Consider the following 13457-nt stretch of genomic DNA (forward strand, 5'->3'; position numbering starts at 1 on the left):
GTATGTATGCAGATGTGCATTGTATTACACAGATGTGCATATGTATGTATGTAGATGTATGTATGCAGATGTGCATGTGTATGTATGCAGATGTGTATGTATGCAGATGTGCATGTGTATGTACGCAGATGTGCACGTGTATGTACGCAGATGTGCACGTGTATGTACGCAGATGTGCACGTGTATGTATGCAGATGTGTATGCAGATGTATGCAGATGTGCATGCGTATGTATGCAGATGTGCATGTGTATGTACATAGATGTGCATATGTATGTATGTAGATATATGTACGCAGATGTGCATGTGTGTGTATGTATGTAGATACTTGTGCATGCAAGTGTGTGCACCTATACATGAAGGCCATAGGACAACTTCGCTATTATTTATTCGCAGGCACTGTCTACATGTCTGTTTGTTTTGTTTTGTTTTTTTTGGCACAGGATCACCAAGTAGGCTAAGCAGCCTGGCTGGCCAGTGATCCCCAAGGCATCTCTACCTAAAAGTATAAATCTTAAAATAAGGATGTTAGCAATTATTTCAGATGGAAATGAGACCAATACCTAGGAACGGCTTTGCAGAATGGAAGGAACAGTCCCTGAGTCCCTAGAGGGACAGGTGTAAGAGACAGGAACAAAACAGTGAGGGACCTGCTTGAGCAGAGCAGTGTTTGCTCTGCCATTCTTTTTGATATGCTTGGGATGGAAACCAGGCCTCCTGCAAGCTAACCACATGCTATACCACTGAGCCCCACCTCCAGTCACGGACTGAACATTTCTATAAGGAGTAATGAACCAAATCTCCTCACGGATGCTGATGTATGATGGCGTTTACTTAAAAAAAAAATCAGGGGCTGAAGAGATGGTGCAGAGTTTAAGAGCTCTGGCTGCTCTTCTAGAGGTCCTGAGTTCAATTACCAGCAACCACATGGTGGCTCACAACCATCCATAATGAGATCTGGTGCCCTCTTTTGGTGTGCAAACATGCATGCTGTCAGAACACTGTATACAGAGCAAATAAATCTTAAAAAAAAAAAAAAATCAGGAAGACTCCAGACTAGAGAGATAACAGGCAGAGCAGAAGCCAGAGAGCATCCCCCAAGGGGTTAAATACATTTAACCACTTTAATAGATTAACACTTTAACACAAACCATTGTAAAACAAAGTCATCTCCTTTTGCAGTTCCTAATGCCATGGTTATGGGCTGTGTCTCCTTCAGACCTTGCTACATTGATAGTAAATTACCCATATAATATGAAGGGAAATGGAAAGGGAAGAAAATAAAAGAAAGAAAATGAGAAAAAAAAATCAACGGCTAGAGAACTGGCTCGGTGATTCAGGACACTTTCTGCTCTTGCAGAGGACCCACATTTGGTTCCCAGCACCGGTATCAGGCAGCTCCATTGGTAGAGAACTTGCCTAGCATACAAGACGCCCTGCATTTGATCTCCCGTGTACTTAAAACCAGGTGTTCATGCTGCAGTCCCGGCACTTAAGAGGTGGAGGCAGAAGGGTCTGGGGTTTAAGGACATGAAGTTCAAAAGCAGCCTGTGCTGCATGAGACCGTGTAGGAAAAAGAAGAGGGAGGAAGGGGAGGAAAAGGATAAAAGGAGTAGTGAGAGCTGAGAAATAGAAACGCTGAGTGGATTCTAAATCATTTTCAAATCAAGATAAAAATCACATAAATATGGCCATGTTCATATATCTTATCATTTCTAGGAACAACCATGAAGATGCAATGCCTGATGTTTAGCACAGTGGTTATGAACTAGGGGATACAGTTTGACAGCCATTTGCTAGCTGGTTTAGCCTTGATCATCTCTATATGTCCTGTACGTCTATAAAATGAAGATGACATCAAACCTGTCTCATGGTCTTTGTGGTGATCACAGAGTGAATGCGTCAGATGTGGAAAGCAATGTGTTCATTGACCACTGTAATAATGGCCACTCCAGTCTATCAATAGGAACTAGCCCCATAGTTAGTCTGCAGACAACCAATGTCTACTGGATTACCAGTAGACAGCAATGGGAAGAGCAATGGATGACTGCTGGAAGCAGAAATCCAAACCAAGTCCTCATGTGGACAGTTATCTACCTCTCCATGGACTGGTAGATTCCACAAACCATAATATCTGAAGTTCTGTATTCATTCCTTGCATGACCCATATCCTCCCTCCCTTCTTCTGAAGCTTGACTGGGATGCTGAAGTTCATCTTTAGTGCCTGCTCGGCTCTCTTTCTTCTTTCCTGCCCCTCCTGCCCACGTCAGCAACCCACTCTCAGTCTTTAATAATACACCAGCTGTCCTGGTTAGGATGTCTGTTGCTATGATAAAACACCAGGACCAAAGGCAACTTGGAGAAAAGGAGTCATTAACACGTAACAGCTTGGGGTTTATCATCCAGCGAGGTCAGCGCAGGAATACAAGGCAGGAACTGGAGCAGAAGTCATGGAAGAACGCTGCTTCCTGGCTTGCTCCTCGTGGCTTGCTTAACCTTATTTTTCTCACCATTCAGGACCACCTGCCCAGGAATGGCACAGCTCACAGTGGGTGGGGCCCTGGGGCCCTCCCACATCAATCATTAATCAAGAAAATGCCTAGGGGCCAATCTGATGGAAGCATTTTCTCAATTAACATTCCCTTTTCCCAGTTATGTCTAGGTTTGTGTCAAGCTGACAAAAGCCACCAGCACAGCAGCTCCTTAAACACCCGGCATGAACCTGCCTGTAAGATAAAGATATGCTGTTCGCAGGCAAGGGAGGAAAGGAGTTTGTTGGAACCCTTGAACTTAACATCTGTCCTCACCTAACTCCCACAATCCCAGTAGTACCAGACAAACCTGGCAAACTCACTGTTCAGCCTTCTTGAGATTCCCTTCCTTAAACATACGGAGACATGTGGAAATACATTAAATAACCAAGTGGGGGACCCAACAGAGTCCAAAACTCAGAAACAGAAAAAAGTCTAGGATCAAGTCTAGAATACTATGCCAAACTGCACTATTCCTAAGAAACTACATCAAATTCTAGAGATAGAATCCAGGGACCCAAGAAATACCATATTCTCTCTCCTCTCCAGCATCCTAGACAGAAAAAACACAGCCTCTCCCTTAGTCAAGTGCATTACCACAGATCTACACTCAAGCCTTAGCCTCTACTTTAAATGAATTCAAGACAGAACGTGCCTTCTCCTTAGCCAAGTAATCATCACAGTCAGCCTGAACCCCTGAACTAGCCCCAGAACTGACTATTCTGAACCCTTAACCTTTCTGTGTGTAAAATGTTTCCAGGACCTTGGCTTCCTTTGACCATCTCTCATTCTCTTTCTTGTCTGACCAAGATCAAACCACATTGGACTCCACACCTTGCCTCCAGAACAAAACCAAACCCATATTAAGTATACCAGTGTCCAAATCTCAACTCTGAGTCTGGAGTTAAGCAGCCGTTAGTTTGGGAGCCACCCTTAAAGTCACATTCAACAATCATTGTTTAGCCTACTTCAGCCGTTCTTCTTCTCTCACACTGCCTCATACACAAAACCTTCTCCGGCAGGTTGTGAGTTTTGTATTTTTTAATTTTTGGTCCTTTTGGAGATGGAACCTAGGGCCCCCCAAATGTTAGGTAAGCACTCAGCCACACGAGCTACAGCCCCAGCCCTGCACAATGTTCTGTAAATCCAACAGACGGCTTATTAGCTACAGCCACAGACATCAGAGAGCTCATTTAGACTCAACCGGAAGAACATGGATGTGCACAAGATCAAGTTCCTGGGGGTGGAAGGCAAGCCGCTGTGGAAGTCCTTCATTGAGTTTCATCTCACGCCTCAGCTTAAACAACTTTCCATCACTCTGAAACCATCCACTCTCTCCCCGGTTGGGGACTGCAGACCCTTAGACCCTGAATTTTCTGCGACCCCTTGCCTGCCGGAGTAAACAACTTGTTTTCCTGTGCTTGCAGCTGCTTTAAGCACGAGACCTTTATGAGTTCCTGATGGCAGGGGAGTGGTTTCTGCTGGGCTTGCGGCTGAAAAGTCCAGAGAGCTAGGGCACGGCCATTAGTCAAGGAGAGTCCTTTATAAGCTGCCTTGGAACACAATAAAAGGGGCATTCTTGTTTCAAGGATGACCTGTGTCGTCTCTATCTGTGTGTGTGCGTGTGTGTGTGTGTGTGTGTGTGTGTGTGTGTGTGTGTTTCCGTCTCCAGCCCTTTGCCCGACCTATGAACCATTGCATGGTAGACAGTACTGTACAGGGAGGGTACAGGAACTGTACGCTCCCCCTCTTGTCTCCTCATACCCACCATGCTGCCATCTCTCAGGAAGACAGACCGGGGCCCACACGTAGGAAACACATGACAGAGGCATGCCACACAGTGACGTTTCCCCAGTGCGGCCCATCATTCCTCCACCTTGCTCCCCTGGCTCTGTCGTTCCCCGGACTTCCTGATCCCAGCCAGGCCTGAGCCAACAAGTCCCAGAGCCGTTCCCAGACTCAGAGCAACGCCACAGAAAGAGTGAGAACAGGACTGACTGGTTCCACCCTTCCTCACCCATGGCCAACCTCTGGAATCCCCTGGGGCCAGGCACCCCACCCATTCACCAACACCCTCCTGCTCCCTAGTTTATGCTTCCCCATTTTCCTCAAACTCAGGCTTCAGCTAACTTTCTCCCAAGGATCTCCTACCAGTTAAATGTAACTCAGCCACAGGCTACTAGTAAGAGAATCAACAGGAGCAACTGAGATGCTAGCAATGGCAGCATTGGCCTGGTTTCTAGCTCTCAGAGACAGAAGCAGGAGAATCAGGAGTTTGGAGCCAACTGTGGCTACAATGGAAGATCCTGTCTCAAGAAAAAGTGCACACACACACACACACACACAAAGTACACACACAAACAACACACATGTACACACACGTACAAACACACAATACATCCACATACCACATACACAAAAATACTACATGCGTACACAAATAACATACACACACAAACATATATAGAAACACATAAACATATGAATACACATACATACACAAGCACACACATACACACAACCAGGCCAACCAGAGAAAGGCAAATAAGCCCTCTAAGCAAGCACACAAGATACCTGGAAATGATGCTAACAAACACCAGCAGCTTCCCAGGCTGGGCATCCCTAAAGCCCTCCCACCCTGACTGCCAGCCTTGGAGTCACCACCCCAAATTCAGGTGATAGTGGCTGACTCCCCTGCTACAGCCAGCTCTCATTAACAGTCTTCCTGTGCTTGGTACCATCAGGGTGGCCCCTGTTTGTTCCCACATCACATCCGTAACTTGAGTCAACAACCCCTTTTCACAAGGGGCTCTCTGTTTAATAACAAAGTCACGCTCAACAGTGGGCAATAGAGATGTGATCACAGCATCAAAGAGAAGTGGACTGGGCTCAATGAACTTCCAGTAAGAGAGAACATCCAGCCTAGTTCTGAAATATAAACAGCACTCACTCAGGAGGTAGGAGAAGGAAACGGCAGTTTCCCCCAACCTCTCCTCCCTCTTCCCTCCCTTCTCTTCCCCTCCCTTCCCTTCCTGACATTAACTTCTCCTTCTTGCAGCCCAGCTTTACAAGGGTTCTATCAAACATCGTGTCTATTCTTATATTTTCACCTTCTCCCTACTGAATAATGCCTGTAGTGCTAACATGTGAGCAGCTAAACTCATTCTTCCCCAAGTCCTGCACTGACCAGGCCAGCCCTGCTGACATCTCCAAGCAACCCTGTGTTGCCAGGCAGAGTCACCAAGTCCCAAGGCTGTTTCTAGGCATACTGTGAGCTCTAGCTTCTGGTGTCCTTGGCGCCATTCTAGCCCAGGTGTCCCATCCAGTTGACGGCTGCATCGTTCTCCCGTCCCTGCATCTCCCATCTAAACTAGCTCTGCCCCCAAGAACACGCACTTGAGCTGGTCATGTGGCAAGCGCCTATAATTCCCAACACCTCAGAAACTGAGACAGGAGGACTGTATCACCCCTGTGTTTTCTACCTTCAAGAACGAAGTTTTTTGTAGAACTGGATGCTCTCTGTTCATAGGCGAAGGGAAACTGTCTACCTAAGGAGAGGAGTTAAATAAGGCAGCTGAGTTCATGTCCCCACATCACCTCACACTTCCCAAATGGACTGGAGGTGTGGCTCATGCTTAGCATGCAAAAGCCTGAGTTTAATCCACAGCACTGAAGATATTTAAGGGAGAAGAAATTGTGGATGATGCCGAGTGACTGCTCGTTTGGTTCAGCCAAATAATTCAATGAACCACACTTAATACTTCCCTAGGCGAGGGTCTTCACTGATCCTAAACGGGGTTCAAGCATCCTTGGGTTTTTATTCACAGTCTCACGGGAGACTGTTGGCTAGTTCTGTGTCAACTTGACACAAGCTACAGTCATTTGGGAAAAGGGAACCACAATTGAGAAAAAGCCCTAGATTGGCCCCGTGTGGACAAGCCTTGCTGCATTTTTTTGATTGATGTTGAAGGGCCCAGCTCACTGTGGATACTGCTACCCCTGGGCTGCAATATTAGAGAGCCAACACTGCACGTTTAAATGACACAGGAAAGACATTAAAGTGCTTTCTATGGATGGATGGATGGATGGATGGATGGATGGATGGATGGATGGATGATGGATGCAGAGATGCATGGATAAATAGATTAATGAATGAATGGAGGAAAGAACTAAAGAACGAACTCTGTTTCTATAAACTTTCGTATGCTTCTGTCTTAGCATTCTTAACATTGACTTTTTCGTGGAAGTGAAAAATATGAGGAGGGGGAGAGATGGCTACAGGCCAAGAATTTGTCCAGCAAAAGCCACGGCGACCGGAAGCTGGGGGGAGCTACTGGCTCGCCTGCCAACGCGCTCCCACCCCGCGCGACTCTACTCCGGGCTCGCACCCGAGCCCATGCCCCACATCCCCACCCACCCCGGGAGGCGCGAGCTGAAGCAGGGCCGCCTCCACCCACGCCCCACTGTCCCGGGGGCGGGCAGCCCTTACTGTTCCTCGCCGCTCCTCCTCCGCGATTCCTCCACGCCCCGAGTCTGCGCCGCGGGACCCTAAACGGGAAGGGTCCCGAACGCCCGGGGCCTCGCACTCACCGTCGGTGCCCGGTTCTCCGCTGACACCGCGGGCCAAGCCAAGCAGTACCACAAGCCGCAGCAGCCGCGGCACCCGGAGACCCGGCGAGCGGCGCGTGCCCCGGGGCCCCCGGCCCATGCCACCCGCTCCCTCCCGGCGCCCGCCACTCCCCGGAGGCCCCTGCGTGCAGAGATAAGGCCAGCGGCGCGGGGAAGGGGCGGCGCAGAGGCTTCCGGCGCCGGGCAGCGGAGCGCGGGGTCCCCCGCGGGGAGCGGGGTCCGGGGACCTAAGTGCGCCTGGTGCACCGGCTGCGCGCCGGACACGCCACGGGGCGAAAACGGACTGTGCTAGGGAGGAAACGTCGCGGTGCCAAATGTGACTTACGGGGTCTCTAGGGAGACCAGAGAGGGGCAAGGGTCACATGAAGGGAACTCTTCCTGGACAGGACAAGGAGAATTGGGATGTGGTGGCCGCCGCACCGAGGGAGAGCCAGTCCACCGGGGGGGTGAAAATACTTGATCAGGTGACAAAACAAAAGTTCCAGCTGCTTGGTGGGCGCCCAGCTTGTTAGGAATTGACAAAGACGTGAATGAAGGAACACAGTGTTCTAGAAATTACGAGGGACTGCCCCCCGGGTGGGGACAAAAGGCTGGGGAAATATGTTTCATCACAGAGGTAAAGGTCTCTGCTGTGAGATTACGGTCAGCCAGCAGCAGGGCGTGAGGGAATCAGCCCTGAGCTAGAGCGGGAATCCAGGAAATACAACACTTAGGGGTGGGGCACGTGATCTCTGAACTTTGGAGAGAAGCAGAAATTGAGTGTCAGGGAACGCAGTCCACCGTAAGTTAACACTAGTATAATATTAGAGAAAGAAAAGCGAAGAGAAACTGCAAACGTCGCTTAGGTCTCTGGTTTGGGCGGACACTGGTGGGAACCGGAGAGTTAAGGCGGCAGGGAGTGAGAACCGGGGCTGAGGGAGGCTGCAGAGGCGGAAGTAAGACCGGGTGTGAAGGCTTTGAGTTTTGTCTGCAGGGCTGTCCCAAGGGCAGGGGCACTCGCTGCTGCTTCGCTTGGGCAGGTGCCCTCCTTTGCCTTCACACCGGTCAAGTCTCCCTCCCTCTAATTGCAGGCAAACACGCCCATAGAAGTGCCGCCCTAGGAAAATAAACTTCCTAGTGTCTTGTAACAAGCTTTCTTCAAGATCATTTTCTGTCCAACAAAAAGAGAAGCCTGCTTTAGGAAGTAGATGGACGGTGTGTTAAAATGTGTGTGGTGTCTTTGACATGCCAGTGTTTCAACAAATGCACCATTGGAGACATTTTCAAACAACCTTTGCCTCCACTCCCTACGCCCTTCTACAGAAGAAATATATATAGTTTAAAAAAACGTGATGCCAGGAAAAAAAAAAAACCTTTCCAAAACTTGGAAATGGGAGAGAAATTACAGGCTGTCTTTTTAGCAGGGCATTGGGTTGGGAGGCTATCTAATCCACTTCCAGAGGATTCTCCAGTTCAAAAGTGGACTTTCATGAATGTCCTATGGACTAGGCTCATTGGCCACTGAAGAACTCTGATGACAGTATTACCAATCAGAGCTGATTGGGGTTCTTTACCTGGATAGAAAACACGATGAGCAACCAGACCTGGTGGCACACACGTTTAACCCCAGCACTCAGGGGTCAGAGGCAAGAGGATTTGTTCCAAGCCCCTTGGTCTACATAGCAAGTTCAAGGACAGCCAGAACTACAGAAACTCAGAGATCCTGTCTCAAAATGCAAACAAAACATTGTGAGTACAAGCAGAGAGGCTCTTTGTGCCCCAAGGGCATGAATCCGCAGGTGGGGGGAAGGGGGGAACTGGACTGGGCTGGGAGGCTCAAGGCTCCAAACTCTGATAACCAGGGGCCCATTGCTTCATGCTTAGAAGCCTAGAAGCAGGAGACATGACTAGGCATTCAGGCTGGAGGCTTATTGCCCTGGACTTTAACCACCAGCAAACCCCAGCATTTTGCAACTGTTGTAATCCTCTCCTTACAGCCGCTGTTTGAGGCGGCGGCAGGCAGTTCCTGTTGGGGCTGCAGCTCCTGAATGGGCTCTGGGTTTAGGATCAGCAGCTCCTGCAGCTGCCATTACAGGCCTGAGACCCAGTGGCCACTGACGTCTGACAGCTCCCTGGAACTCTTCTAGCGGCTGAGGCACACGGGGTTCTGTCTTCTTTGGCTCTTCACGACCCTCTCTATCTCCACCATCTCTTCTCCCTGCACTGTCACGTTCTAGTCCTTTTCGGCCAGTTCATTACTACCGCTGGCGTCGCTGCCTTCCACGGCTTCAAGCAGCCGTCTCCTCTTTGCGGTACCAGCTCATGCCACTGCAGTAATTACAAAGATCAAAAGGAACCAGGGGCTGGGAATAGAGGGTGCTTGCCGGGCATGTATAAAGCCCTGAGTAGAGTTGTACAAGCTTGTGATTCCAGCACTCCAAGAGATAGAGGTAGGAGGATCAGGAGTTCAAACTATAAAACAAGCCGGGCGGTGGTGGCGCACGCCTTTAATCCCAGCACTCGGGAGGCAGAGCCAGGCGGATCTCTGTGAGTTCGAGACCAGCCTGGTCTACAGAGCTAGTTCCAGGACAGGCTCCAAAACCACAGAGAAACCTTGTCTCGAAAAACCAAAAAAAAAAAAAAAAAAAAAACACAAGTTTAAGGCCAGCCTGAGCTACTTGAGACAGTGCCTCGGATTTTTAAAAGAGGAGCCAGGTTGGGGCTAAGGAAACGGCTCGGTGAGTAAGAACACTGGCGCTGCAAGTAGTAGAGTCTACATACAGAGTGAGTACAGGCATGGCTGCACACGCTCCTCACCCTGGCATTAAAAGGCAGAAGCATGCAGAGTCTAGGCGCTCACTGGCCAAACAGCCTAGCCCCACCAGTAGGCCGCATGTTCACTGGCAGAACCTGTTTCAAAGGTGTGCTGCAGCAACATCGGAAGGCTACATGTGCACTCCGGCTGCTTGCACCCACACACGTATGCACCATGTCTATACACCACACAACACAGACACACCGGAGGGATCAAGAAAACGCTGGTCAAGAATCTTCTTAAGCCGAGTACAGTGTCACATACCCTTAATACCAGCACAGGGATGGCAGGACAATTTCTGTGAGTTTGAGGGCTGCCCACTCAACCAACACCAGGCCACAGACAGAACTACATAGTGAGAGACACCCCCCCCCCCTGAAAAAAAAAAGAAGAAGAGGAGGAGGAGGAGAGGTGGGGAGAGAGAGAGAGAGAGAGAGAGAGAGAGAGAGAGAGAGAGAGAGAGGAGAAAAGAAGATGGCTTTGAATATGCCTCTGGACTGCTCTAAGAGTGAGCTAACAGCCTGTGTATATAGGATTTTTTCCCATCATGGCAATCTTTCAGGCAAACAGAGGACCATGTTTGCGCCAATGGAGGCACAGTTCTTCATACAAGCAAAACTTATGCCCATCACCGCTTTCTACTGGGCCACCGGAAGAAATGTTTCTTTCTCTGACCTGAATGAGAACGGCCGCTAGAGTTTACCCAGGCTCCCACTGGAAAGAGGTCTGGTGAAACACCATGCCTGGGAAGGACAGTGCCTTCTGGAGCCAAAGACTGCACAGCTACATCCAAGGTCATTTCATCTCAAGAAGCAAAACAGAATAGTGAACCAGTTTTGAATCTGGAGTAGTGAAATGGTTGCTGCGAAAATATTTGGCTTAAGAAAAAATGTCCTTTGAAGGGGATGCAGCGGGCACACCCACACTTCCCAAAAGGGAATTTGGAAGGAGCCTTGATTGAATGACATGATGAATTTGACTTGAATGACTTTATGAATCTAAATTTTGGTTCCAAGGTGTGTGTATAGTGGTATATTATTTGTGTTTTAATAAATAAAGTTTGCCTGAAGATCAGAGAACAAAGCAGCCATACTAACCAGCCCTACAGGCCAGGGAGTGGTGGTAGCACACACCTTTAATCTCAGGACTCAGGAGACAGAGGCAGAGGGACTTCTGTGAATTCAAGGCCACCCTGGGCTACACTTGACTCGACGGAATCTATCTAAAAAGAGAAACAGAGTCGCACAAAGGTGTTCCCAGTACTTGGGATCACACACCTTTAATCCCAGCATTAGAGAGATGGAGACAGACGTGATATGGCTGGGCAGGGAGAGGTATATAAAGGGCAAGAGACAGGAACTCAGTCTAGTGTGTAGTTGAGGATTCGTGGAGATAGAATCTCTTTTTTTTCCCTTCAGTCTGAAGATTTGGTAGAGGTCTCTCTAGTGGTTGGCTGCTTTGCTTTTCTGATCTTCAGGTTGAACCCCAATATCTGTCTCTGGGGTTTATTAATAGTGCTACAAATGTGGGGTCCTCAGCCCTGAAAATGCTCAAGCCCTTCCTCCCAAATCCCAGCGGAATGACCAGAAATACACTGTGACAAACATGGTCCTGGGTTTTGTCCGTGTTCCCACAGCCAGGTTCCTATTTTCTGGGGTAGAAATACCTTTCATTATCCAAAATGACCCCCTGTTATCACAACTGACGTCAAACTAATGCATTACCTACCTTAGAGCCCCTAGAAATCCCAAGGGTGGGGCCCCAAGGGACACCATGACAGGACGGGGACTCCTGAGTCTAGACACTTTCTAGCTCTGCAAACACTCTCTGCTGGGAGAGTGGCCGGGAGGAAGCTGTGTCCCTAGCCCCACGCTTTCCCCGCCTGTGCAATTCATCTGGCTGTTACTCTGTACGCTGTCCCTCGCCATACACAAAAGCTAACCGTCCTTCTGAGCTCTGTGAGCCAGCCTAGCAAACGGTTGAACCCCAGAAGGAAAACCTGAAAATCTGACACACAGTCCTAAGCAGAGGTCAAAGCTGGGACTTGCAGTCCTCATCTGAAGTGGGGTGCAGTGGGGTAGTCTGTCAGATGGAACTGAATGCGACGACACCCATCTTCTTTCTGTCCGCTGAAGAGTTCCTTGGGGTTGGAAGTGTCAAGTCAGCCAGTCCCCCTGATGAGACGTCAGCTAATTCACTATGTAAACAAACTAAAAACTCAAGGAGTTTACCACCAGGAATTGAGTCTCTGCCTGTCAGCACAGCTAAGCTTCAGTCGGTTGTGTGTAGCCAACTAGTCAAATCATGCTCACGTCCGGCTAACACCAAGCTCCTACCAGTCCAGCTGTCTGTGTGCCCCGTTTCCTCTTTCTGTACCCCACTTCCTTTTTCTACACTTCACATCCACTTTCTGTTCCTCGCCTTCCTTTTCCTGTTTATCAGTGCTATCAAGCCATTGAAGTATCCCCGAAGCTCTTCTGGCTCTGAGGGCTGCCCAATTCGTGGCCTCTTTGTTCAATTTAACTGCTCAATTCAATTTGCCCAGTGCTCCTCTCCTGTGTATGTGGAAAAACTCCCACACATCTGGTCGCGGCAGTGTTCTGTGTTGAATTAGAGAGTACAAAAGGAAATAACAGTTTGGGGTTCTTTCTTTCCTCTCAGATGCTCACAATGAAATAGGCAACAGTGCTTTTAGCAGGAAAACACGCCATGGACGAACCAGCCAGCTCCAAGGAATGCATCAGAGCGGCTTTGCCACACATGTCCTCTACAAAGGCAGCTACTGGGTTGAGGAAATAAAATAATAAACCTTATAAAAAATAAAAGCTACGTGCACTTCAAGTTATCATGTGTATACATGAATGCAATGTGCAAACTTCATAATGTATTTTTGTTGTTGTTGTTGTTGTTTTGTTTTTGTTTTGTTTTTCGAGACAGGGTTTCTTTGTAGCTTTGGCGCCTGCCCTGGAACTCGCTCTGTAGACCAGGCTGGCCTTGAACTCACAGAGATTCACCCGCCTCTGTCTGCTGAGTGCTGGGATTAAAGGTATACGCCAACACTGCCTGGCTCAAGGTATTAAATTTTAACTCAGAATATTTATTTATTTATTTATTTGTTTATTTGTTTGTTTATTTATTTATTTATTTATTTATTTATTTATTTATTTATTTATTATGTATACAATATTCTGTCTGTCTGCCTGCAGGCCAGAAGAGGGCACCAGACCTCATTACAGATGGTTGTGAGGCACCATGTGGTTGCTGGGAATTGAACTCAGGACCTTTGGAAGAGCAGGCAATGCTCTTAAACTCTGAGCCATCTCTCCAGCCCTTAACTCAGAATTTTAATTCAGAATCACTCTGTAAGAATCAGGGTAGAAAATGAAAATACACTTCTTACTGGTGCAAATGATTTTTGTTCCTCTCCATATTGCTTGCTACAGTCAGCGACTTCTTTTGCTACACAACTGCCAGTTTCCTGGCTTAAGAAAGATCAATTTTTGCA

At 48.3% G+C, this 13457-nt stretch overlaps 1 protein-coding gene across 1 annotated transcript in view; it reads right to left on the reverse strand.

Moving 5' to 3' along the window:
- The window catches only part of Susd1 (sushi domain containing 1), a 126673-nt gene extending 119200 nt beyond the window's left edge, over positions 1-7473 (reverse strand). The window contains exon 1 of the mRNA XM_005362390.3: positions 7120-7473. Within this exon, the coding sequence (XP_005362447.2) occupies positions 7120-7237 (118 nt within the window). The 5' untranslated portion in view covers positions 7238-7473. The remainder of the gene's footprint in view (positions 1-7119) is intronic.
- Positions 7474-13457: the final 5984 nt, after the last annotated feature.

The sequence above is a fragment of the Microtus ochrogaster genome, linkage group LG5 (genome assembly GCF_000317375.1).
Source record: "Microtus ochrogaster isolate Prairie Vole_2 linkage group LG5, MicOch1.0, whole genome shotgun sequence".
Lineage (NCBI taxonomy): Eukaryota > Metazoa > Chordata > Mammalia > Rodentia > Cricetidae > Microtus > Microtus ochrogaster.